The following is a 25,678-nucleotide window of genomic DNA, read 5'->3' as shown; positions in this document are numbered from 1 at the left end:
TAAATGAAATCATGGGGTATTTGTCTTTCTCTGCTTAATTTGTTTCACTTAGCATAATGCCTTCAAGGTCCATCCATGCTGTCACAAATGGCAGGATTTCATTGTTTTTTATGGCTGAGTACTAGTACATTGTTTATATGCCACATCTTCTTTATCCATTTATCCAACAATGGATACTTAGGTTGCTTCCATATCTTGGCTACTATAAATAATGCTATGGTAAACATAAAGGTGCACATATCTTTCAAATAAGTGTTGTTGTTTTTTATCAAATGGATACTCCGTAGTGGAATTCTGTATCATTAAAAAATGATACAACTACAAAGTTGTATTTTTAATTTTTTGAGGAACCCCATACTGTTTTTATAGTGTCTGAACCAATTTACATTCCCATCTACAGCTCACACATGTTCTCTTTTTTCCACATACTTGCCAACACTTGTTATTTTTTTGTCTTTTATATAATAGCCATTAGGCAGGTGTAAGGTGATATCTCATTGTGGTTTTCATTTGCATTTCCCTAATGACTAGTGATGTTGAATGTCTTTCCTTGCAAATGTTATTCTACTTAATATTGTCCCATAAGTCCCGTAAGCCATCTTTGTTTTGTTTTGTTTTTACTTTGAACTGCTTTGTCTGGGTGAGTTCTAGTGTTTTGTCTTCTAGCTTGTGGACCCCTTCTTCTGCTTTATTCAATCTGCTTTTAGGCCCCTCTAGCCCTTCTAGTGTATCTTTCAGTTCAGTTATTGTATTATTCAACTCTGTGACTACTGTTTGATATTTTCTTATATTCTCTTTTTGTTGAAGTTCCCATTATGTTCATCCATTCCTCTCCTGAGCTCAGTGAGCAACTTTTCAACCATTACTTTGAATTCTTTGTTTATCTGATAAAGAATCCTTTGTATCATCAAGGTCTTTTTCTGAGGGTTTTGCCTTTTTCTTTCATTTGTAACATATTTCTCTATTTTCCTTGACTCTCTCTGTTTGTTTCTGTGTATTAGGTGAAACAGCTACCTCTCTCAGCCTGAAGAAGTGGCCTTGTGTAGGTGATGAACCTTCTTGTTCAAACTGGTCCTAGCTCTTGGTCGTCTCTTGATTCTTTGTGATTGTCTAAACCTCTGATTTATTCCTGATATGTCCCTGTTTTTGAGAGTATGCCAGGAGCCATCAGTGTTCCAAAGGGAGGAACCTCATTGAGCACTTAGTTTCTGGCTGGAAACAAGAAGCCAAAACCTCAGGTAGCAGTTTTTACAGTGTGCAAATACATAGAGTCCTGTGGGGCCATTATCATAGTCCCTGCCAGCCTCCAAACTGGGAGATCTAGTGGTGTCCTCTGTTTGTAAAAATCAGGGCTCCAGATGAATATATAAGCTCCTTTCTGAGAGGTCTTGTCAAGCTATAGTGAGGCTAATGGGGTTGTGCAAGGATGGTGTCTCCCTGCTTACATTCTTTGGAAGCACCTCCTTGGCCTCCCAAAGTGTGGAAACTTGAAGCCTATTTCTCTGGCTTAAGCTCCAGACTAAGTAAATTGGTCTTCTTTACAGGAAGACTGGGTTGTGGTGGCCTGCCAGGAACTATCTCTCTGGTTATTACCTCAAAGGAGTGGAGAGGGTTGCTGTGTGAATTGAATGCCTGCATTGGCTTCAGGTAGGCAACTAGAGGCGGTAGGGGGTAGGGCATGCTGACTGGCTTCAGAAAGACAGAGGAGGGGGTGGGGATCATGGTAGTGGTGATGGTGGCAGAAATGTCTTGACTCCCACACCTGTGGGCTTTAGGAATGCAGTGGGAGAGTGGAGAGTTCCTTGCCTGTGTGTATGTCAGCTTTAGGCTAGGAGTGAGAGAATGCCACTCACGTTCACCAGCCCTAGCCAGGGAATAGGGAGCAAAGTGTTGTAATTACCTGCTCTCACAGACTTTAGTTAGGGAGCAGGAGAACACTGTGACCATTTGCACTCACCTGCCCCAACCAGGGAGCAGAGGAGCACTACAACCACCTGCACTCTCCAGCCTCAGCATGGCAGTGAGATAGTGCCATCATCACTCAGCCCCACATATCTTGGCAAGGTGGTAAGGCGATACCCAGTTGAAGCTCATCCACCTGTGCTAGCAGTATAAGTGGAGAATGTGAAAATGGCCTTCACTGGTGCCTGCATCTCCAGGGAAAGTTTCAGCTGTCCCCTGCCTCTACAGCAGCAGATGCTTTTATTTATTATTTGTTTATATATGTTTGCAGCAGATGTTTTTATTTTATTTTTTTAGATTATTTATTTATTTATTCATGAGAGACACACACACACACAGAGAGAGGGAGGGAGAGAGAGAGAGAGAGAGAGAGAGAGAGAGGCAGAGAAACAGGCAGAGGGAGAAGCAGGCTCCATGCTGGGAACCCGATGTGGGACTCGATCCTGGGTCTCCAGGATCACACCCTGGGCTGAAGGTGGCGCTAAACCACTGAGCCACCGGGGCTGCCCCAAGCAGATGTTTTTAAATTAGGAAATGAATTTCACATACAGTCCAGGTGCTTTCCAAACTGCCTTTTTCCCCCCACTGGGTCTGGAGGCAAATGAGACTTTGCTTTAAACTTTTAGAGAATCTCAGTAGCATAGCATAGTGCTATTCCCATAGCACTTTGGGTCCCTTGGACATATCCAAGCCAGATATTTTAGGGGCTCATCTCTCTGGTGCAGATCCCAAGGGTTGGAGTGCCTGTCATGGATCACCAGCTCCTCACTCCTCGGGAGAGGCGCTAGGCAGGTGAGACTCCCCTCCTTAATGTATGCCTCCACACCAGTGGTGGGATTTTGGTGAAACCATGTCTCTGCTTCTCCAACCCATTCTCAGTGTTGTCTTTTTATCCTTCATTGTGGAGAAGCAGTTAACTACAGTTTGCAGATCTTTTTCAGAGGGAAATGATCCATATGTTGTAGATCCTGTGTGTCCATGGGGCGAGGTAAGTTGAGGTTCTTCCTACATGACCATCTTGTGGAAGTCCCTGCTGCTTTTTTTCTTTTTTAAACCTATGAGAAATCTCACTAGGGAATTTCTTAATATTCAAAATTCTATTGCAAATTTTCTAGGGACATAGTATATACATTCAAGTCTTTCTTTACGTCAGAAAAATAGTTCTTCTAACACATTAAAAAAACTTTTCTATGCCACTACATATGTCATATATATGATATATAGGACCTATTTTTTCTATAATTTATATGATTATCTGTCTTAGATATTTATTTTTTCTTTTCCATTTCATCTCATGTGCATTTCTCAAGACTGTTTTCTATGTCCTAAACTAGTAACTTTTATAAATTACTTTTATAAATTTTTGTTTTTTTATTCTGCTCTTCTTTTGAGGGGGGAGGCAGAGGGAGAGAGTATTTTAAACAGGTTCCACTGAGCCAGATTTGGGACTTGATCTCAACCCTGAGATCATGACCCGAGCCAGAATCAATAGTCAGCCACTTAACTGATTATGCCACCCAAGGGCACATTTTCTTATTGCTACTAATGAATTCATCTCTGTAATTTTTTCCCTGATTTTTTCCCTGATTACTACCAGCTCACTATTTTTCTTTTATGATTGTATCATATTCTATCAATATTATTTTTTAAGAACATAGAGAACTATTTTAACTCTGTTTTTGAGGAACTTAACACACAAGTAATACTTTAAAATATTATTGTTAAACATTTACCTTTATATGCATTATTTAGTCCTTGTGAATTCATGAATGTGAGAAGGTAATATATAGAGAGAACCATATATAATATAAAGAACCATTCAAATTATAATATTCCTTTATACATTATGAAACTGTCTTTGTGAGATAACCAATTGATTCAATGCTAAATACCTTTAGCTAAGAACTTTGATTTTTTTTTTATGTATTTATATATTTCAAATGAGCAGCACAGTAGTGTTCATATAATCTATGCTGGTTTTTGTTTTTGTTTTTTAGTTCTCAGTTAAATAAATTTAGAGTTCAAATGCTATTACTGCATAAGACAGTGTGAGGCATCCATAAAAATTACCTATCATAAAATCAAGGAAACATCAATGATAGAAGATGGGTTAGGAATTGTATAAACTGATTGTTGCAGAATGGTTAGGTATAGTTATGATGATTTTTCCCTCTGTATTTTTGGTATATGTCCTCTGTATATAGCTGCACATTTGCAGACATATTTGAGAAGCATGGATTTATAGGATTTATAGCTACCTGCTGTGCCATCTACTTTCAGTAACAGTTGGTTTCCTAAATGAATTGGCAAGTAGGCACATCACAGTAGTGTTTTGTTTTATTTTCTATGGTGTTAGAAATAGTTTGCTTTTGAGCAGAAAAGGAAAATCTTTGTGCCTGAAGTGGTTTTTGACAACTCTTTAAGTACCATTACTCCTATAAAGGACAAGATGTGGTTTGAATAATATAGTAGTGCTAAAATGTCACATTTTTGAGACATCTATTTTATGGCTTTCCTTGAAAAACTGAGACAAACACCTCTCCCTGGAATTTAACGACTTGTGTCTCTAAATTCTCGGTGAACAATAAATTGTCTTGTTCTTTGAATAAAAGTTGTCATGACAACTTGGCAAGCTTGGGCTGTTAGAAGTCAAATACCAAACTCTAATCTTTAGTTTCTCACTATTTTCAAAGATGTGACATTATTTTGGGCAGCTCTGATTTAAGTAAAAATGAACATTATTTTCAATTAGACATTTCAGTGAAACTGGACAAAAGTCATTTATATTTTTGCAGATAATCCATTATTTAAGCATAATGATATTCTTTATGTTAACTTCAAAACTATTTTTTGATTAATTATAGGAATTTAAGGGTTAAGGGAAATACCAGAGTGATTTTAGATATGTCAATTGCAACAACTATATTGAACTCTATACTTAGGGTCTGTAATTTTAAAGATAATATTATTTGGCATTTATGGTAATTTGGCAGCATAATAGACTCTGTTACATAATTCACCTAAAGATCACATCTCTGACCTCAGTGTTGCTGAACTCTTTTTAGTAATACTAGCAATAGGGAGAAAAACTACAATTTTTATTTAAACTTATAGACTCTTTTTTTCAAAACCCCCTTATATGTGATTCATTGAAAAATTAAGTGAATCATTATCATTTGTAATTCAGACTTGATAATTTATGCAGTTTAGATACAAGTTTCCATTCCTGCTGTGTAATTAGCTAGAATACCAGACTTGGATAGATGTTTGTTATCCAGATCTATAAACCTATAGAGAAGATTGCCTTACTCAACATTGCTCAAGTTAAGTCTCTTTTGGTTGGAAATTAGGGAAACTTGTATGTCCGTAGTCTTTTGGTTGACGATAACTCAATTGAAGGGTTTTAACAATAAAAAAAATTAATTGTTCATGTAAGTGAGCAAGCATGGAATGCATTGGATCAGGTACCTGGTGTTTTTGCTTGTTTGTATGCAGAGATGATGACTTTTTTTTTTTTTTTTTTTTTTTTTTTTATGTTTGGTTTATCTTCAGGCGGAATTTCCTCATGGTAGCAAAATGGTGGCACTAGTTTCAAGTCATAAGCCTACACATCTCAGCAATCAGAATAAGGGAAATTATCTCCTTTATATATAAACTCTTACATGTCTCAATAATTGGTTGTTTTAGGTTATGTGCTTCTGATGCCCACCAGCTATGCTAGCCAGTAGAATGACATGTATAGAATGATTTGTGCCTGATGTCAAAGAAGGTACTCACATTGACACTTCCATGGTGAAGCATCAGACAGTAGGGAGTCAAATACAAGTTGGAGACACAACCAAATGCTTGTTGCCTTCCTCGAACCCAGGCAGTCAGTGTCATAATGATCTGGAAGGAGGTACTAGAAAACCAGTAGGATATTAAATCTCTTTTGCACTGCCTGGAATCTTGTTCATGCTTCTTTCTTTTTTTTTTTTTATTTATTTATTTTTTTATTGGTGTTCAATTTACTAACATACAGAATAACCCCCAGTGCCCGTCACCCATTCACTCCCACCCCCCGCCCTCCTCCCCTTCCAACACCCCTAGTTCGTTTCCCAGAGTTAGCAGTCTTTACGTTCTGTCTCCCTTTCTGATATTTCCCACACATTTCTTCCCCCTTCCCTTATATTCCCTTTCACTATTATTTATATTCCCCAAATGAATGAGAACATATAATGTTTGTCCTTCTCCGACTGGCTTACTTCACTCAGCATAATACCCTCCAGTTCCATCCACGTTGAAGCAAATGGTGGGTATTTGTCATTTCTAATAGCTGAGTAATATTCCATTGTATACATAAACCACATCTTCTTTATCCATTCATCTTTCGTTGGCCTCATTGTTCTTTCTTTGTATCTTCTTTTTTCTTCTTTCTCTAAAGAACTTTTTTATCTTTCATCGTGGTTGCACTTATAATTTGCATGTGATATCTAGAGTTTAATTAGAGGTTGGTGGTTTACCTAGATTTTTTTAATCTTACTGTTAACATTTAATCACTGTCCTCAAGATTTATATTTAAGGTCATACTTTTTCTGTTAGTCATGGGACAAAATCTATTTAGAATACTGCTTAGAAAATTCCTTTATACAATCATTTTCATATATTTTAGCCTGATGACTTGTAAAAAGGTACATGGAATTCCTGTTTTGACTAGATTTCAGGAATAATCATATTTTATTTAATTAACACTTCAGTAACAAATGCATCAGATGAAATTCACAGTCCAAAATCATATACCCTCTATTTACCAAACATTATTCTTATGTATACCTGAAGGTTTTTAAATATACCTTATCTGACAGACTCAAATTGATAAGCACAATTACATTTTATGGTAAAAAAAATTTCATTGCAATCTGTGTTAGGCAAGAATCATATGACTTTTCTTGGTGGTCCTCAGCAATATTCCTTTTTAAAACATTTAAATATCTTCACTGAGTGAGAAACATAAAAATTAAAGGTTTTGTGACAAGCACCATGGTAATAATCAATAGTGAGAATTCAAATAAAAGTAGAATTTAATAACTCAAATTATAGGGAAAAATATATTATTTCCATTCTTAGGATCATTAAAACTGAGAGCAGGCCCTAGTTTTAAAGGAGAGAAGTTTGAATTTGTTGTCACTCAATAGTAATTATAGTTCAGGTTTGCACTAAATAGTTCCAAAAGTAACATTTTGTTTAGGTAGCAATTTAAATCCCTAGAATTACCATGGTAAAAAGACTATTGTAAACAGAATGTACATTTTCCTCTATGTTTTCTTTATTTAACAATTTCCTCTAAAGAGGCTTATTTTATATATATTTAAATCTAATTCACTTTCCTTAGAGGTTATTTAACTCCTCTGGCTATTTTGAAGAATAGTAACATGTCTAGCTTCATAATATCACTTTTTGTTTGGTTTTAAGAATTTTAGGGACAATATCTCTAGGGGTTTTTTTTTCTTTCCTTGTGAGAGGACTTTTTTTTTTTTCTTTTTTAATGGAATTCTGTTTATATAACTCTGTCAATTATATATATTAGGTATATAGTGACTTAAATGTTTCCTTTTTTCCCAGCCTTATTAAGATATAATTCACATATAACATTGTGTAACTTTAAATTGTACATCCTGTTGATTTGGTATACTTATATACTGCAAAATGATTGCCACCATAGCATTAGCTAATACCTCCATCACATCATATAATTACCATGTCTTTTTTTGTGGTGAGAGATCTATTCTCTTAGCTACCTTCAAGTGTATAATATAGTATTGTTAACTATAGTCACCATGCTGTAGATTAGATCCCCAGAACATATTTGTCTTATAACTGGCAATTTGTATTCTTTAGCCAACATCTCATTTGCCCCACCCCACAGCCCCTGGTACCACCATTCTACTCTGTTTTTCTATGAATTCAGCTTTTTTAGATTCCACGTATAAGCAAGAATATACACTATTTGTCTTTTCTGTCTGCTTTACTTCACTTAGCATAATATCCTCAAGGCCCGCCCATGCTCTCTATTCTTGATATGCATTATTCTTTTATTATAGGAGGACACAGATCATAATTACTATATATCTCGGATATATGGTCCATCTGATTCTGCCAGTCGGAGTTTGTGGGTGAACATAGACCAAATGGAAAAGGACAAAGTGAAGATTCACGGAATATTGTCCAATACTCATCGGCAAGCTGCAGTAAGTGCTTTGGCATTTTGAGTTTCTTTTTCTGCTGTAATTTTTTTTTTTTTTTGCTTTAATTGGCATATCAGTGTTGTTTGTTGTGATCACTTTTTATTATTTAGTTCTGCAGTTGAAATTTAGATTAATGATTGCATAGAATATCCTCGAAAAAATGAGTAAGAATTATTTTGAGAAGCCACCATCCATTTAACTAATAATTACTTAAATAAATTAACCATTAATTTCCCTAGTAAAATGAGTTGAATATTCAAAGTCAAGATTGATCTTGGATAATTTTAAGTTTTCTTGTAATCTATGAATCGAGAGAACATTTTTATTTATTTTAGTATTTTTAAAGATTTTATTCATTCATGAGAGACAAAGAACGAGAAAGAGAGGCAGAGACACAGGCAGAGGGAGAAGCAGGCTCCATGCAGGAAGCCCAATGGGGGACTCCATCCCGGGACTCCAGGATCACGCCCTGGGCTGAAGGCAGGCACTAAACCACTGAGCTACACAGGGATCCCGAGAGAACATTTTTTAAAAAAAAAAAGACAGGAATTCAGTATCTCCCATTTACATGGGGGTTTATTAATTTCTTGGCCTGAAAAATATTTCACCAGAAACATTTATGATTCCAATAACATATGTAGGTCAAATTGTGTATCTCCAGGCAGAAGTTTGATATAAAGGAAAAAAATTAAATCTGGAAATCTCCGAACATGTTTTCAGCTTGAGTTTATCTTATACCAGATCTGGTTCTTTAAATGAGAAATGTAACTATGTAATGAGGTGTAGTTTCTGTGTCTGGGTATAGTGGGGAATGACAGGATATTAATATAGGCCTCACTTAACTTACAGGTCATTGGTATCCTACTCTACCTGTCAGGCTGCATGCTTACATGGGTTAGCTTTTCAATCTTCACAGCATTCTCTATCATTTAAATATTATTGCCATCCAGGTATTGCAGATGAGAGAACTGAGTGTTGGAAAAGTCAACCTGCCTAAAGGTCTCCAGCCTTTAGTGATGAGACTCAGATGTTAGCATAGGCACCCAAGCCCACACTCAAAATATGTGTGTAAACTGTATCCCATTTGGTTCCAGCAGTTTTTGATAGTCATTTTCTAATAAATGCCTGATTTAACATTTCAAAAGTTATTTAGTTTTGCTCTCATGAATAATACCTGTGATCTTACCATCAATAAAATCATGTCCTTGCAGGCAGCCTGGGTGGCTCAGCGGTTTAGCGCCACCTTCAGCCCGGGGCCTGATCCTGGAGACCCGGGATTGAGTCCCTCATCGGCTCCCTGTGTGGAGCCTGCTTCTCCCTCTGCCTCTGTCTCTGCCTCTCTCTCTGTGTGTCTCTCATGAGTAAATAAGTAAAATCTTGAAAAAAAAAGAAAGAAAAGAAAAAAAAAGAAAAGAAAAGAAAAGAAAAGAAAAGAAAAGAAAAGAAATCATGCCCTTGCAGTTTAATATGACTTAAAATAAAAACACAGCAACTTGAGCCTTTCAAATGCGATTGCCGTTATGGAATTAAATTTCAAATGCGATTGCCGTTATGGAATTAAAGATAAAACTAGAGCTAATAGACTCAATGGCTTATGTGATTTCAAGAGGCAGCAATTTGATGTTTATACCAAAATTTTTAGCCAACAACCTTCATTGTTGGCTATTTCGGAAAATCAACTCCTAATAGTTAAAATGAAAATTAATTATAACTCACCATGAGATGATTCCTTGAACTGTCAGTGTGGGGCACATGTTTTCTGAGCCTGAGAAGTAAACAAAGGAGCCATCTCACCTACTGAATTCCATCATCCCTTTTCTTTTCCATATTCAGGGAATCCCAGGCAAGATGACAGATTCAGAAATGATTCACTTGTGGATTTAGAATAGATTTTCAAAAGAAGAGAAAATGAGAAAGATTAGATTAGGACAATATTTACCAGAAATTTCTTGCTTTTGACAATTTCCTTACTATATTACAGCACTTAATCGTGTAAAATGCCCTTTGTAGAAATTCAAATGTTGAGTGCACCCAACTGAAGTTTCCATAAATTGACCCAGTTGTTGCAGCAGCCACTATGGATAAAATCTCTAGGCAAAGAAAGATTATCAGTGAAACTGTTAGCGGATTTCTGCTTACACACTTTATTGTTTCCCGGGATCTCCCAAAGTGCAGCAGTTCATGTGTCTTGTTTTTTCTTGAAGAATATTTCTTTTTCTCTTTGGGTTTGCTTGGTTGTCATGTGGCTCCAATTCTCTCATTAGTCTCAAGAAAAATTATGCTATAACGAACCATCTTTTTTTCTTACTGTTAGCATGGGAATGACACTGTTGCTTTCAACACCAAAAGTTGGCCTAAATGCAAATGCTTGAGCTTTTGCTTGTAACTTATCTGGTATTCCATGCATAGAATTTTAAATACTTATCAATGGTAGAAACCTTTATTTTAGCTACTCTGTCATTGTCATCACTTGTTTTTTTTTTTCGATTCAAGAATTTTAGCCTATCATCGAACATTTCTTAGAGTTAGAAGTTGATCCTTTACCCATTTTCCCTATCACTATCAACAGAACACACACACATGCATACCTAGGTACACATGTCATTTACCATAATAGAATTGATGATATATCTTCGTTTCTTTTTTTTCCCCTGGAAAAAATTGTCATTTAGAGCCCTTCATTTAAGTAGGTTTCATATTTTAGAACTTATAAATATAGTTAATAGAATATTTTAAATTTTTTTCTACTAACATTCTTGCTTTTTAAAGTGTGATTCTTAAATATTAGTAAGAGGTTTCCAAGTTGTAAAGGGTGATTCATGTTTTAGAATATCCTCAGTTGGCCTCCCCACCTTTCCAGTCTATTCATTTCTATTATGCCTTCCCGGGAGCAGAATCAGGTTTTTAGAGATGATGACAGAATTGTAATGTTAAGATATTAATGTAGCATATTATGAGCAGAGGGCACCATAGTGTCCATAAACACCCTCCCTCCTACCCTCACAGGACACAAACACACCCTGAGTACCACTAGGCCACTCTTCTCCCCTGTGATGTTACTAAGATGCTTTATTTAGCACAAGGGAAAATGGCAAATGGGAAACAACACATCCACTTAATTAATTAGGTTTGTTGATGTCATAATTGTCATAATCCTCGCTGCAAAGCTCTCTGGTAATTTACCTGGAAACAGCATTTAAATTTAAGCCCCAAGAGAAGAGGGGAGTTTCTCAGATCTTATCACCAAATGGTGTAATTTCCATGACCAAAAACATACATTCTGTCAACAAATTAGACAAAAAAGAAAAAAAGAAAAGAAATATATATCCAGGGGCAGACACAGGAGCATTTGGCTAACTAATCCAGCGTTGGCAAATGAGAAAGCTAGAGATTGGGCATCCCTGAAGATGTAGATTCCCTCCCCTTTCCAGGCTGCTTCAGAATGGCTCAGAGGAATGTAAAGGAGTGTCTGATTGGAAGCATGATTTTTTTTAAAGATTTTTTTTTATTTTTTGAGAGAGCAAGAGAGCACATGCACACACAGGCACACAAAATGGGAAAGGGGCAGAGATAGAGAGCGAGAGAGACTCCTCCCTGAACATGGAGCCAGGTTGGGTGGGGGCTTGATCCCATGACCCCAATGTAATTACCTGAGCTGAAATCAAGAGTCAGCTGCTTAACCTGCTGAGCCACCCAGCATAATTTTTTAAAGAAGTATTTTCTCCTCCACCACCATCATTTATAAATGGGGTCTAAACAGCATTTTGGAATCTTAGATTAATATTCTAGTAAGAAGAGAGTAAAATTGAAGTAAGAGCATACCCCTTTCTCCTATCTACAATAATATCTTATAATTTGAGGGCAGAGAACAACTTAGAAATCATTTGCTTCAAGTGCTTCACAAGCTGAAACACACTGATTTCTTTTTCCTTTTAGAACATAAGCCATATTCATTAGTATGTATATTACATATGTATGCTATAATTTGATTACAGTCTCCCCATTGTCCTTTTTGGTTTGAATAACATTTCTTAAATCATTATTGCAAAAAAAAGCAGATGTTAAAACTTAGTTTTAACTTTGACAGATGAAAGTAAGAAGCATGTTTTCTAGACAAAGGATAGTGAAAATTTGTATCAACTCCTACCATATGGCAAGCAATGAGCCAGACACTTTATATTCAAATACTGGTAATTATTTGGATTTTTTTCCCTTTATACAAAGTCAGTCAGTTGTCAGATTACAGATCTAGACGTTTCTGACCATAAACCTAGGAAGCAGTCTGACTTGTTTCTTTTTCCCTGTGTGGACCTTCAGATTCCACAGTTTTGATATTTTCTTCTGTATTTCTATATCCATGTTATTTAATTTGTTTCTGGGTACAAAGTTTGATTCCACAACCAGACAAATTAGAATTATTTGTTTTCTGAAACCACAGTTTATGAAATTCTGATTCACAACTCCTAGAGAAGTACCACTGTCCTGGTGGAAGGAATCCAAGGTCACAGAAGTCATGAAACCTTGGCCTCAAAACTCATTTTCTTGGTTTCTGGCCTCTCTGTACCTCAATCTTATAACCTGAAAGAAAGGAGAAAAATGCCTTCCTTGACTCCCTTCTAGTGCTATTTTAAGAATAAAAATGAAATGGATATGAAAGGACACTGCAAATATCAAATAAAAATAAGATTGTAAGGCAGTGCTATTTGAGAGTACTCATTCTTTATAACAAAAATAACCCCCAAATAAGTTAATTCCCAAGTACTTTCCAAGAGTATCCAATAGATAAATAGATGATAGATAGATAGATAGATAGATAGATAGATAGATAGATGATAGATGATAGATAGATAGATAGATAGATAGATATGCATCTATATCTATATCTATATCATATATCTATATTGTATCTCCATAATTTTTTTTTGACCAAGGAAATGCCAATGTGCTCTTGGCCAAACATAAAACACACTCTTAACTAAAAAATCTTCTATCTGTTGGTAGGAAGATTGATTCCTTATATAAGAAACCCCAGCAAAATGAAATTCTTCTATCTCTGTCATAATGTAGGTAAGGTTTTCTATGGAACTTGTATGTTCTTTGACGTGGCCATTTTTTTTAAATTTGAAAATTGGACTGTTCTCCATGAAGATCCTCAGACTATATGAATATAAACAGAAACCTTCATTTAAAAAAGTTAAGTTGGAAAAAAAAAATAAATAAAATAAAATAAAAAAGTTAAGTTGGGGCACCTGGGTGGCTCAGTTAAGTGTCTGATTCTTGAATTTGGCCCAGGTCATGCATGATCTCAGGACCCTGAGAAGGAGCCCTGCACTGAACTCGCTGCTCATCAGGGAGTCGGCTTGAGAGTCTCTCTCCTTCACACTTTGCCCTCCCCTGCTTTTTATAAATTAAGTTTTCTCTTTTCTTTCTTTCTTTTCTTTCTTTCTTTCTTTCTTTCTTTCTTTCTTTCTTTCTTTCTTTCTTCTTTCTTTTCTTTCTTTCTTCTTTCTTCTTTCTTTCTTTCTTTCTTTCTTTCTTTCTTTCTTTCTTTCTTCTTTCTTTCTTTCTTCCTTCCTTTCTTTCTTTCTTTCTTTCTTTCTTTCTTTCTTTCTTTCTTTCTTTCTCTCTCTCTCTCTCTCTCTCTTTTTTGTCCAGGAAAGTAACATCATTTCAACTAGCATTTCCATGGATCTTTCATTACTAGTATAATGTTGATGTTGGCAGGGTTAAATTTGGATGTCTGTGGTGCCTGAATCAGTTGTTGTCTTACACTGCCCAGGTTTATTTTTTCCTGTGCATCAGAAAATCTGTTGAAAGGAGTTTTTTCATTTTTCTAAATGATTAACTCAAAAGTCAATTTAATTTGCTATCATGATTAGGCTGCTATCTAGACCACACATTTTGCCCGAGTTCCATCCACACTAACAGTAAGTTGTTTTCATCTATTTTTGCTTTGGCTGGTGGAACAAAGTTACTGCTTTCCATTGTTTGAGTCGCTCCATTTCTAGCAAGACCCTCATAGTTGTCTTATTTGCTTTGTTTTTAGGATTTTCCTCTATTTTAATAACAGACTAGAATGAGTTGTGTCTCCATGAGTCTCTCTAACTAAATTTTGGTGTAATTAGTTCATTTTACTATTTATTATTATTATTATTATTATTATTATTATTCTGAGAATAATTCTCTCTGTCCTGAAGAAAGTATTATTTGAGGGACTTTTATGGAAAGTAAAGGCATATCCTTGTTCTATTCCATGAAACTCACACGAGATTAGAATAGCCGAGTCCTGTTCTTCGGCATCCCAGGGAAATGAGTTGGTCCACATGCTATAAAAGATCTATTCCTTCTCCTGCTGAAGGCTCTAATAAAACAGATTAAACATTCCTTAGGCTCACCTAACGTTCTGAGTTTAGTATACTTGTTTTACTGATATGATTATCTAAATAGATGTATATTAGTAATTATTTAAGTGAGCCTTGAGACCCTTCCTGAGTCTAGGAACCATTTGAGATCTAGAACAGATTCTGGAGAGTCTTAGAGATAACTTTATGAAACCCACAGTGATCAGTTTTTATGCGTGTAACAAGTCTTAGTTTTCCAAATCAAAAACATACTTTAAAAAAAATCATACTTGTGTTCATCAATTGTTATTTCAATTTAATCTTATTTCTCCATATTATATGTTTAGTGGATGGCTACCATTATTTGTGTAAAATTAGAGTCATAGGAGATAACATCATTCATTCTCTGTGACCAGTGATGGCTGTAAAATAATTCTAGATAGATAAATCTCTGCCCAGCTTTCAAAGTCACAAGTGAGGCAAACACTTGAGTCTTCTGTGAAGCCTTCTTGGAAGATTTCATTCGCATTAATCTTTCATAATTATAAAGCTACTAAAATGGGACCCTACAGCCATGTCTCAGGTGTAAATGAATAGGTAAATCCATTTACTCTTGTCTTTCCTTCTAGATTCTCTTCTCCAACCTATTTTTGATCATCTTTTCTGAGTTCTCTCCATGAGCCCATGAAGATTTAATAACAGTTAATTTTAGAAAAGATGACTACAGAACAGATTCTCATTCTGGAGTTGTAAAATGATAAGGCATTCACAGGACTCTTTTGCAGGGAAATGTTTTATAACACAGAAAAGTTAGCTAAATCAAATATAATATTCTTTAAGAGTGAATACTGCTAAAAACAAATAGACTTAATTCTTATGAAAAATCTGAACTAATAAAAGATAAAAAGATTTAAGACTTTTTGGGACTGAGATTTCTTGAACAAGCTTATATTTTAGAATTTTTAAAAAATATTGGTTATACCAGGGCATCTGGGTGACACAGTCAGTTAAGCATCCAACTCTTGGTTTCAGCTCAGGTTGTGATCTCAAGGTCATGAGATCAAGGCCGCATTGGGCTCCATGCCCAGCATGGAGTCTGCTTGAGATTCTTTCCCTCTGCCCCTTCTGCTCATGTTCTCTCCCCCCACACTAAAATAAATAAATAAATCTTTAAAAATACATATTGGTTATACTAATTTTCATTATCTTTATTTTTTTCTATTTTTCTTACCAAATTATAACCTATTGCTTACCCTACAGAAAATAGCCAAAATCTTACATGGTTTGTTTCTAAATTGGCTACCCATTAGAATTTCTGCTGTGTCTGGGTTTCAGAAAGTGAGTGTCTCTTTTTTTTCTCTTCTCGAAGTGCTCTGTTAAAATGCCAACAGGACTAGAAGTGAACCACCTATAGCCACTAAGTTGGTGATGAATTCCAGGAATTTCTTATGCAGCAGCTATCTGAGAAGAAATGCTGAGTAAGGTTCATTGCTGATAAATGCACCAAGGGTTAGGCACCCAAGTCCTATTCCCCTGCAGGGTAGACTGTAGAGATGGGTAGGTTTTCCTAAGGGAGCAGCTCCCAGAAGCTGTGTTGGGAGTCATCATTTTGTATACAACTTTTGAAAAATCCAGAAGTTGCCAAAAATGGCAAAATGTTAAAAATTGGTGAATTGTGCTGAGTGAAGTAAGTCAGTCGGAGAAGGACAAACATTATATGTTCTCATTCATTTGGGGAATATAAATAATAGTGAAAGGGAATATAAGGGAAGGGAGAAGAAATGTGTGGGAAATATCAGAAAGGGAGACAGAACGTAAAGACTGCTAACTCTGGGAAACGAACTAGGGGTGGTAGAAGGGGAGGAGGGCGGGGGGTGGGAGTGAATGAGTGACGGGCACTGGGGGTTATTCTGTATGTTAGTAAATTGAACACCAATAAAAAATAAATTTAAAAAAATTGGTGAATCTGTAAAACTGATATAGAGGCTTATTTGTATTATTTTTGTAACTTCAAAGTTACTTCCTTTTAAAAAAATTATTTATATATTTATTCATGAGAGACACACAGAGAAAGGTGGAAACATAGGCAGAGGGAGAGAAGCAGGCTCCCTCCAGGGAGCCAGATGCAGGACTGATTCCAGGACCCCAGGATCACAACCTAAGCAGAAGGCAGACCGCTCAACCACTGAGTCACTCAGGTGCCCCTGAAATTATTTCCAAATAAAAAGTTAAAAAAGAGAAGTTAACAGAGGAAGATGAAAAGGTAAAACTTAACTTGGCTTACATTTCAATTTTAACCTGTAATCAAATTTTGAATTATGTAGTTACTCTTCTGATAAACTTGGCCTTCATTGAATGCCAAATCCTAACATGCTAGTCAAAAGATTTGATATCATGTTTAAATATATAGACTTAGAAACAGGCTGCCTGGATTTGAGATCCTACTTTGCCAACCACTGCTGGGTGATTTGAGTGCATTATTTTTTTTCTGTTCATCACTTTTGTCACCTGTAAAATGGAATGATAATAGTACTTATCTTCTAAGGTTGTCATTAGTAGTAAATGATTTAACATCCATGCAGTGCTTAACTCCATGACTGGCATAGTGCTAGAGATGCCCGTTACACTGATACTGACAATCAACATGCAAACATTTAGCTGTTTTAGAACAGCTATTTTCCGCTGACAAGAAAGAAGGGAAGATAGATTGTAATCAACTGAGGCAAGAGAGGGTCTTTTCAAACCACAGAAGATAAATCCATAGGAGTATTTTTCCTGCCCTGCCCTGCCCTGCCTTGTTTGAGGATCACCACTGAAGGACATAACAAGAGTGTCATTGCCCTTGGTATACCATTGCCACAAATCACTGCTTAGGAGCCTGGCTAGCAGGTACTTCTATGCTTCAATTCCTAAAATGGAAAATTTTAGGCCATGTAAGTGTTACCAGGCAAAGCAAAACGATGTTATCCAGAATGTAGTCTATTTACCCTTTTAACACATTTCACGCTTGCTAAAGTTTCCTTACAGCAATGTTTTTAGTGTTTCAAAGACCATTATGTGACTTAGAGCCTTGCTGCTCAAAGTGGGGTCCTGGAGGCAGTATCAGCAGCCCTGGGAGCATGTTAGAAATGCAGAATTTCATTTCCTTTCTCCACAGACCTACAGAATCAGAATCTGAATTTTAACAAGAACCCCAGGTGATTCTCATGTACACTTCATTTTGCGATGCCTGGAGGGACCCGTTGTCTTGCTTCTAGAATAGTGTGAAAAATCCAGTAGTTTCTGGTTCTCACTCTCCTCCCACCTACCCTCCAAGGGCTTCTTTATAACATCCTGTTATTCTTCTCTGTGCCCCTGAATAGCGTTGCTGTACACCCTGCCTGGATGGTAAATATTCACACAAACTACTTTGAATAATTCTCAAAAAGTGCAGATGTAGGAAGCAACCACAAGCCAAATGTTTGCTGAGAACCATGAAATGCAAGAGGTCAAAAGACACGGTGATAGTGCACTTAATCTCTAGTTCATTTGAACAAGTATCAGATAAATGCACCATGTTTACATTTCGTTTCCTACAATAGGAGTAGTCCCATGCAGAGTGTCATTCAATATGCAGGGTTAATTAAGTTCTTAGTTCTCTTATGAAAAAAGTGCTGAAGCAGTTAGAATTTCGAACTCAGAAAATCAATTCAATTGATGGGATTTATTTCTAAAAGGAATAGCCAGTCTCTGGTCTGTATATTTACATATTGATTAGTCCCTTTCCATGAACATTTTGATCTTTTAATTAAGTATCTAGTATTTCTAGTTGCTGGATTAACAACCATGCCCTGTCCACTTCTTCCAGCATGTGAGTTGGTTAACATTGCATTTTTACAAAAACAAAAATTCTACATAGTAAAAATGTTGTAAGTTATACTGCCCACTGCTGCTATTTTATTTTTGGAATACACTTAGCTCGTTTATGGCCTAGAAGCAGGATTTTACCTTAGGGGATACCAGAAGAAGTTTGTATCACTGCTGCCTACATGTATATGCCTCTCCATTGCCCATTTTCTCTCTTTAAGAGTTGCTTATTGGGAAAACCTGTCCATTTAAATTTTTCTATTTCTACATCTACATACATACATGTGTATATACTTACTTTTACATCACTCTACTGTCTCAGTTTATGTTACTTTTGTGAGGGGATCGATTTCAGTGAACTAGGTGAGTAAACCAGTGACAGGCAATTACCATAGAGAATTAAAAAAAATGTTCATAAGTTTAGAAAATAGGCCCCTGGATCTGTCCTTGGAGGGTACGAAATCTACTAGGGAAGCATCTACACCCCAACTGTGGGAAAAAAAAAAAAAAAAGGAATTCAGGTTGTGCACATGTCTGGTGAGAAGGGACCTGTGTGTGGCCCTCAGGTGTCAGTGGCGCATGCTCACTACCAGCACAGCTCCGTCAGTCCAGGCCCTGTGATTGCAAGTTTCATCTAAGAATACTATTGTGTTTTTCAGATTTTCTTTTGGTATGGCTTTGGCCTCATGCATCTAGGAGCCTTCTGACTATGTCTTATTATTATTACATTTTAGAGGAAATTGTTATGTGTACTAAGAACGAAAACATGAATGACTGACTAAGGGTCCCAGGTAGAAAACACAATGATGGAAGGTCAGATAACAGGTAGGAAAAGAAGCACCTGGTATAAAAGAAGGAGGATAGAATAATACAGTGGTCAAAACTCAAGAGTTTTGAAGTCAAACATATGTGGATTGAAATCCTGGCTGTATGACTTCTGGTGGTTTGAATTTATTACTTGTTTTTTTGGTAAAGATTTTTTTTAATAGTTTCAGGATTATTAAAAAAACTTTCAAGAAATATTGAAAGAATTGCCATATAGCTTTCACCTAACTTCCCCAAATGTTAACATCCTATATACTCATGGTACAATTATTGATACCAAAACATCAGCACTGGTCCTATTCTCTTAATTTATCTGTAGGCCTTGGTCATATTTGTTAACTGTCCCCAAACCATCTGTGTTTCTTATTCAGAATCCAATCTAGGACCTACATTGCATGTATTTGTTCAATCTCCTTGCCTCTTCCAATCTATGATAGCTCCTTAGTCTTTGTCTTTCATGAACTTGACACTTTTGAAGAATATTGGCCAGTTATTTCATACAGTGTCTCTGATGCAGGGTTTGTCTACTGTTTCTTCATGTTTTAGCACGGGTATTAGTTTTTGGCAAAAATCACTTTTTGTGGTATCACAGAAATGTTTTTTTGTCCTTCACTGTGCACCATATCAGGAGATACATGGTGTCATATGTCTTATTACTGGTGATTTTAACTTTGATCACCTGCTTCAGGTGATATCTCCTAGATTTTGCTCTTTCACTGTAAAGATATTTGCGTTCCCTTTTATAATGATCAAGTATCTTTTGCAAGATACTCTCTGATTATGCAAATATCCTGTTCCTTATCTTGCTTCCATCTTCTAATTTTGACATTTGTACTTGCTAAATACAGGCAAAATACTTAGCATAATATATATATATATTACGTATATATATTATAATTCCATTTCTCTAACACCAGTAAATATAGTAGTTATGATTATTTCAATATAACAAAAATGAGAATATCATAACATTGCTCAGAAATGTAATATCTAATTGTGATTGATTCTCTCAGTAAAACAGTTTACCTTCATTGATATATCAACATGTATAGACAACATATATCACATCAGTTCCAGCTATTTGTTAGGAATCAAATAGGGAGCTATTTTTGTTTAGGAAACTAGACTCAAGGAACTGTTGCTATGCTAGACAACTTCATTTGTGTAATGTAATATTCACCATCATTGAGACAATGGTAATGAAGGTCCACATGTTCTTTGGCCATTTGATCCCTATAATAAATCTTTGAAGAAATGTCTTGACTATAGATGAGCAAACTGTGGCTTAAAAAAGTTAAATCATGAAATCATGCACAGCTACTAAACACCAAAGTTGGGACATAGTTTCAAGTCTCTCTGACTCCAAAACCATGGTAGGTCATTAAAAATTAGGAAAGAACCATTGCAAATGGAAAAATAAAGCTTTATCTAGCTCCATTAAAAGAAGATTATAAAATGTGTGTTTTGTGCTTAGTAAAGCAGTAAGTCTCCAATAATCTACTCGAAGCATTTATAGGTGAATGAGTTTTATGTGTACTTTATCCAGGTTCAAGAAAATTACTTAATTGTTTTGTGCATTGTGGAAGAATGTATCATATCACAATTAAGAAACTAAGCTTATTCATAGTTATCTGCAAAAAGTTATCCTAACAAGAATGATTATTTAATCATTTTTATTTACTGGAGATATAAGTCTTATTGGAAATGAGATCATTTACTCAGGTATTCCAGATGAAAGCCAGTATCACTATAAATATCCATATAAATAGAGCAAAATATATGTTTTTCTTAAATTTTACAATACCTGTCAAAGCTAAACCTTGACATAAATAAACAACCAGAAAATTATATATCTCAAGATTTATTTGATTTACTTTTTGAAATGTTTTGGGGAAAAATAATACAGATCTCATTTTGCTAATAATAATAATAATAATAATATCCCACCTACTTGACAGCCTCAAGAAACAAATGTGTGCCCCTCAAACGTAAGATTATTTGAATGATTAAAAATAGAATGTTAAAATACATTAGATACAAATTAATGATTGATTCATGAATTCATTCTCAAATAAATGAATACCCCTAAATTCTTTGGACCTTCTGCTATCATGAGCTCATAGAATCAGCAATTACTTAAAATTGTGTTACTACTAATTTTCTTGCCAAGCTTTTCCCCAGGATTATGTCTTATACAAATAAAGACTTGGGGGAACCAGGAAAGTATAGCTTTATTGCTGTACATGAGAAGTTGTCTTAAAACAAAACAAAACAAAACCACAGTTTTTATTAATGACATTTTTAAAAATGGCTTTTAGGATGATAAATGTGCCCACTCCATATACTTACCTCTTATTAGGAAGTTTCTGTCTTCAATGTCTTGCAGACATTGGCAAATTAATTTATCATTATAATACCACTGAGAAATAGGCAAACAAGTTAAACTGGAATAGTGTTTTCTTAGGATTACAATTCCTGTGTTATTAAAAAAGAATTAGCAAAGATCATAATAACTAGTCTGAAACAGATAGCAGTAGGCATAAGAAAAATATGTAGAAGAAGCAATAAGAGGTGCAGACACACTTAGAAATCTGGGAGGATCAGGGCACCTGGGTGGCTCAGTGGTTGAGCATGTGCCTTTGGCTCAGGTTGTGATCCTGGGGTCCTAGGATTGAGTGCCGCATCAGGCTCCCTATGGGGAGCCTGCTTCTGGCTCTACCTATGTCTCTGCCTCTCTCTCTCTCTCTCTCTCTCTCTGTCTAATGAATAAATAAAATATTTTTTTAAAAAAAGAAAGAAATCTGGGAGGATAGCCTTGATTGAGTCTGATAGTTTGTTCCCAGCAGTAATTTCATGGGGCATGTTGTGGGAGAATGTGATGTGGTTTTAAAGGTCACAGTCATATATGGCTGTATCTGCCATAAATTTGCACCAGACCACCTGGAATCTATTTATATCCTTCTACAAACTCGTTAAAGAATGTTTCATAAGTTTATCCTCCCCCATATGAAGAAGTCATATGTTGCTTGCTTGTCTTAAAATTACCATTTCTCCTTTCAAATAATTCACTCCTTTCCACAGAGCATAAAGGAATGAGCAAAGTCAGTTGATTTTATTTATGTCATGCATTCTCTTGAAAATTTCACTTCTGAGCTTTCATTTTGTATTTTTCCCAGACTATTAATTAGTAATCACATGACAAGTTTCCTGAACCTTTTCTCCTTTTACATGAAATACTGCTTAAGAGATGAGATCCCAGACAAGATAATGTACAAAGTATGGTAATTACACCATTGTTTCAATATTATGTTAGCTTTTGTTTACCATGGCTTTTTGTGACAAAGTCTAGGGTTCTGTTAGCCTTTCAGGTTGCAGAAGAGTCCCATAGTGCATATACAATTCAAGTTCGTCCTTATTTATTTTTTTTTATTTTGTAGTTAAAGAATACTTAAGTAATTAGTTTTTTCACACTTACTCATAATAGCTCTTTGTCTTATACTCTTTTTCTCAGTTGATGGCACTGTGGTCTACCAGTCACCCAGCAAGAAAACTGTCCTGTTTTCTAGATCCTTCCTCTCTCCCAATTTAAGTGTCCTTCCAATAATCACAAAGTCCTTCTCGGTTTTGCTTTCTACCTATATTTTGACCCATCACTTGTGCTCTCATGACTTAAGGTCCCATCTGGCTAAATTCCGGTTGTTCCTTTAAAAGAATCAGTATTAGTGCTATATGCTCAGTTAGGTGGCCTCTCTTGGTCCCTACTCTGCCTCTACCTAGTCCTATTATTTATCCCTATGTGACATTTCCTTGCACCACTTTGGGAACTCCTTGAATGAAGGAACTGGGTAGGACTTCTTTGTTTGTTAGTTTTAAAGATTTTATTTATTTATTTGGAAGAGAGATCAGGAACAGGGGGTAGGAGTGGAGGGAGAAGCTGACTCCCACCGGAGCAGGGAGCTGGAATCCGGACTAGATCTGAGGATCCTGGGATCATGACCTAAACCAAAGGCAGACATTTAACCTACTGAGCCACTGAGGTGCAGAGAACTGGGTAGGACTTCTTGACTGTTTTATCCTCAGCCTCTGACTTCGGGCCTGGCACATATGAGGTATTAAGTAAATGATTGTCAACTGGATGAATGAACAAATAAAACTTTTCTTTAGCTCCCCCCATGCCTGTTTTATATACCGTACTGAGACAAAATAAGGATCCAATTATCCAGGAGTAATTATATTGAATATATAACCATTTACCTTCAAAGCATGTCATGCAATTCTAGTGCTTTTTATGTTTGTTTTTGTTTTGATATTTTTTGGTCGTGTGAATGTGTTTTAAGGAAGGATGATAATTTTCAAAACTATGCCTTTCTGTATTACTCTTTTCATCGCTTTGTTTTAATCTCAGTAATTAAGACCATTACCTTTGTTGTCCATAAAACCTGGGTTCCAATTCTAGATTTCCTCTTGGGCCATTCTTAATCATTCTGATGCTGAGTTAATTTCAATTTGATACAGTTATTATCTGAATCTTATGCCCCTAAATCTTTATGTCATAATTGATGTTTGGAGTATCAACCAAAGTAAACCAAGGCTGAGAGAATATGGAAGCCATGACCAACCAAGATTAGAGACTGTGACAGAAAAGATATGATGTAGCAGTACCAGAGCCAAGGCTTAATGGTGGCAATTACAAGGAAATAAAAGATGATCTATAAGACTGGCTAGGACAGGACATGGGAAGGGAAAACTGTGAGGTACCAAAGGCCAGTCAGTGTTGGGCCTTAGAACTCATGGCAACTATTTTAATATGATTCCAGAGACCGTGGAATCTAGATTGAATGATTTGAAGTGTGTGTGTATGTGTGTGTGGGGGGTAGGGGGGTGGTGATATGCTAGATAGTATGGAGAAGGAATTCTAGGGAAAATAGAGCCAAGACACTATGAAGAAGTTATTAGAGACCTACATTTGGGAACTCTTACCCACAGAAAAATGGGTGAATTCCATGAGTTATGAGAAGGTAGCATCTTTCCAAATTTCTGTGCTATTCCTTATGAGTGTCAATGAATCAGTTCAGGGTGGTAACTAAGGTAAACTGGTCATTTACACAGGAAAACCTTTCAATTGTTGATATTGCTCTTCCTAATAATTTTCTTTGAGAACTTATTTAAGTCTCAAAAAAGTCTTTAACTTATGTATTTATGTGTCTCAGTCTTCTAAAAATATTGAAATTTTTTGGTGACTGAGAAACTAATGTCATATTCTTCTGGTTTATCTGTGATAGTAATTGATAAAGTTTGTTAGTGATATATGTTTCAACTGAACTACTCTGGAAGTTGGCATGCCAAAGGGTGGTAAATTTTACCAATTTGCTCATGAATATGGAAACAAATTAGAATGATGAATAGCAACACAACACAGCAAGGGCCTTTATAAAATTACTTTTGATGTATTTTGTGAGATATGTGATTTTGCCATCAAACCTTTTATTTTAGGGTTATTAGTTACCACTCATTTCAGTTAATGCAGTGAAAAGGGTTTTATTGTTTCCATTAATCAGCAAAAAATAAAAATAGTGATAAGCGCTTTCTGAAAATATAGCTTTCATTGAAAAGGAGGGAACACAAAACTAATTGAAAGCTACTGTAAATTTTGAATCATTAAATTCATGCCAAATAAGTCAGTAGAAATCTCTGATGGATATAAAAAAAGCAATCATTTGCAAAATTGGAATGAGCAAAATTCAATCTAGGTATACTTCTTTAGTTTTTTAAGTTTGTATATTGGGAGAGCTATAATATAGAGATTGTTGAATTTTAACAAAAAAAAAAAAAACCCTTTTGCTGTAGGTATTTTGTATGTGTTGTGGGGCTCTAATCTAGCTAATTGGTTTCCCTCAGGATCCTTTATTTCAGTTGGTCATCTTTGTTATAACTTACTGTTTTCCTTGCTTCTAGACTAATAATATATCTGGTTCATATTGCTTCACTATGAAAAATCTAGGATTTTTGTTTTGCTTTGATGTCTTTTGTTTTTATTTTACTATGTATATTATATATATTTATTGTATAAATTATATATTTAATGTATAAATATACATAAAAGCATAAGTAATATATATTTTATAAATAATATAAATATATAATGAATTAAAATAAATATAAATAAAATTAAAAAGCTGCAGTCCCCTTTTCTAGAAAAAAGAGGGGTGAAATTTATGAGCTTTCTTCTTAATTCTCCATAGTTTTCTTCTATGCAAAGGAAAAGTATTTCTCCAGTAATCGGCATTTTTTATTCTTCAACTCTGCTTTTGGAAGTGAACATAATATACTAAATCTGGAGAACTCATCACACCAAAAATAAAAATATCTGCAGGTCTAGATCACGGTACAAAGTATCTTGTTCCATGAAACTGCCTTTCATTATGGTATGTACAGAAGACAAAAAAAAATGTATAATTGCATAAAATTTTTTTTTTGATG

General features: G+C 35.5%; 1 protein-coding gene across 3 annotated transcripts in view; it reads left to right on the top strand.

The window, feature by feature from the left end:
* The window catches only part of PLXDC2 (plexin domain containing 2), a 510,688-nt gene that overhangs the window by 269,725 nt on the left and 215,285 nt on the right, over positions 1–25,678 (top strand). For all 3 annotated transcript variants that reach the window (XM_072825456.1, XM_072825454.1, XM_072825455.1), the window contains one exon: positions 8,043–8,189. In XM_072825456.1, the coding sequence (XP_072681557.1) occupies positions 8,043–8,189 (147 nt within the window). The remainder of the gene's footprint in view (positions 1–8,042; positions 8,190–25,678) is intronic.

The sequence above is a fragment of the Canis lupus genome, chromosome 5 (genome assembly GCF_048164855.1).
Source record: "Canis lupus baileyi chromosome 5, mCanLup2.hap1, whole genome shotgun sequence".
NCBI lineage: Eukaryota > Metazoa > Chordata > Mammalia > Carnivora > Canidae > Canis > Canis lupus.
This window is presented reverse-complemented; position numbering and strand designations above follow the sequence as displayed.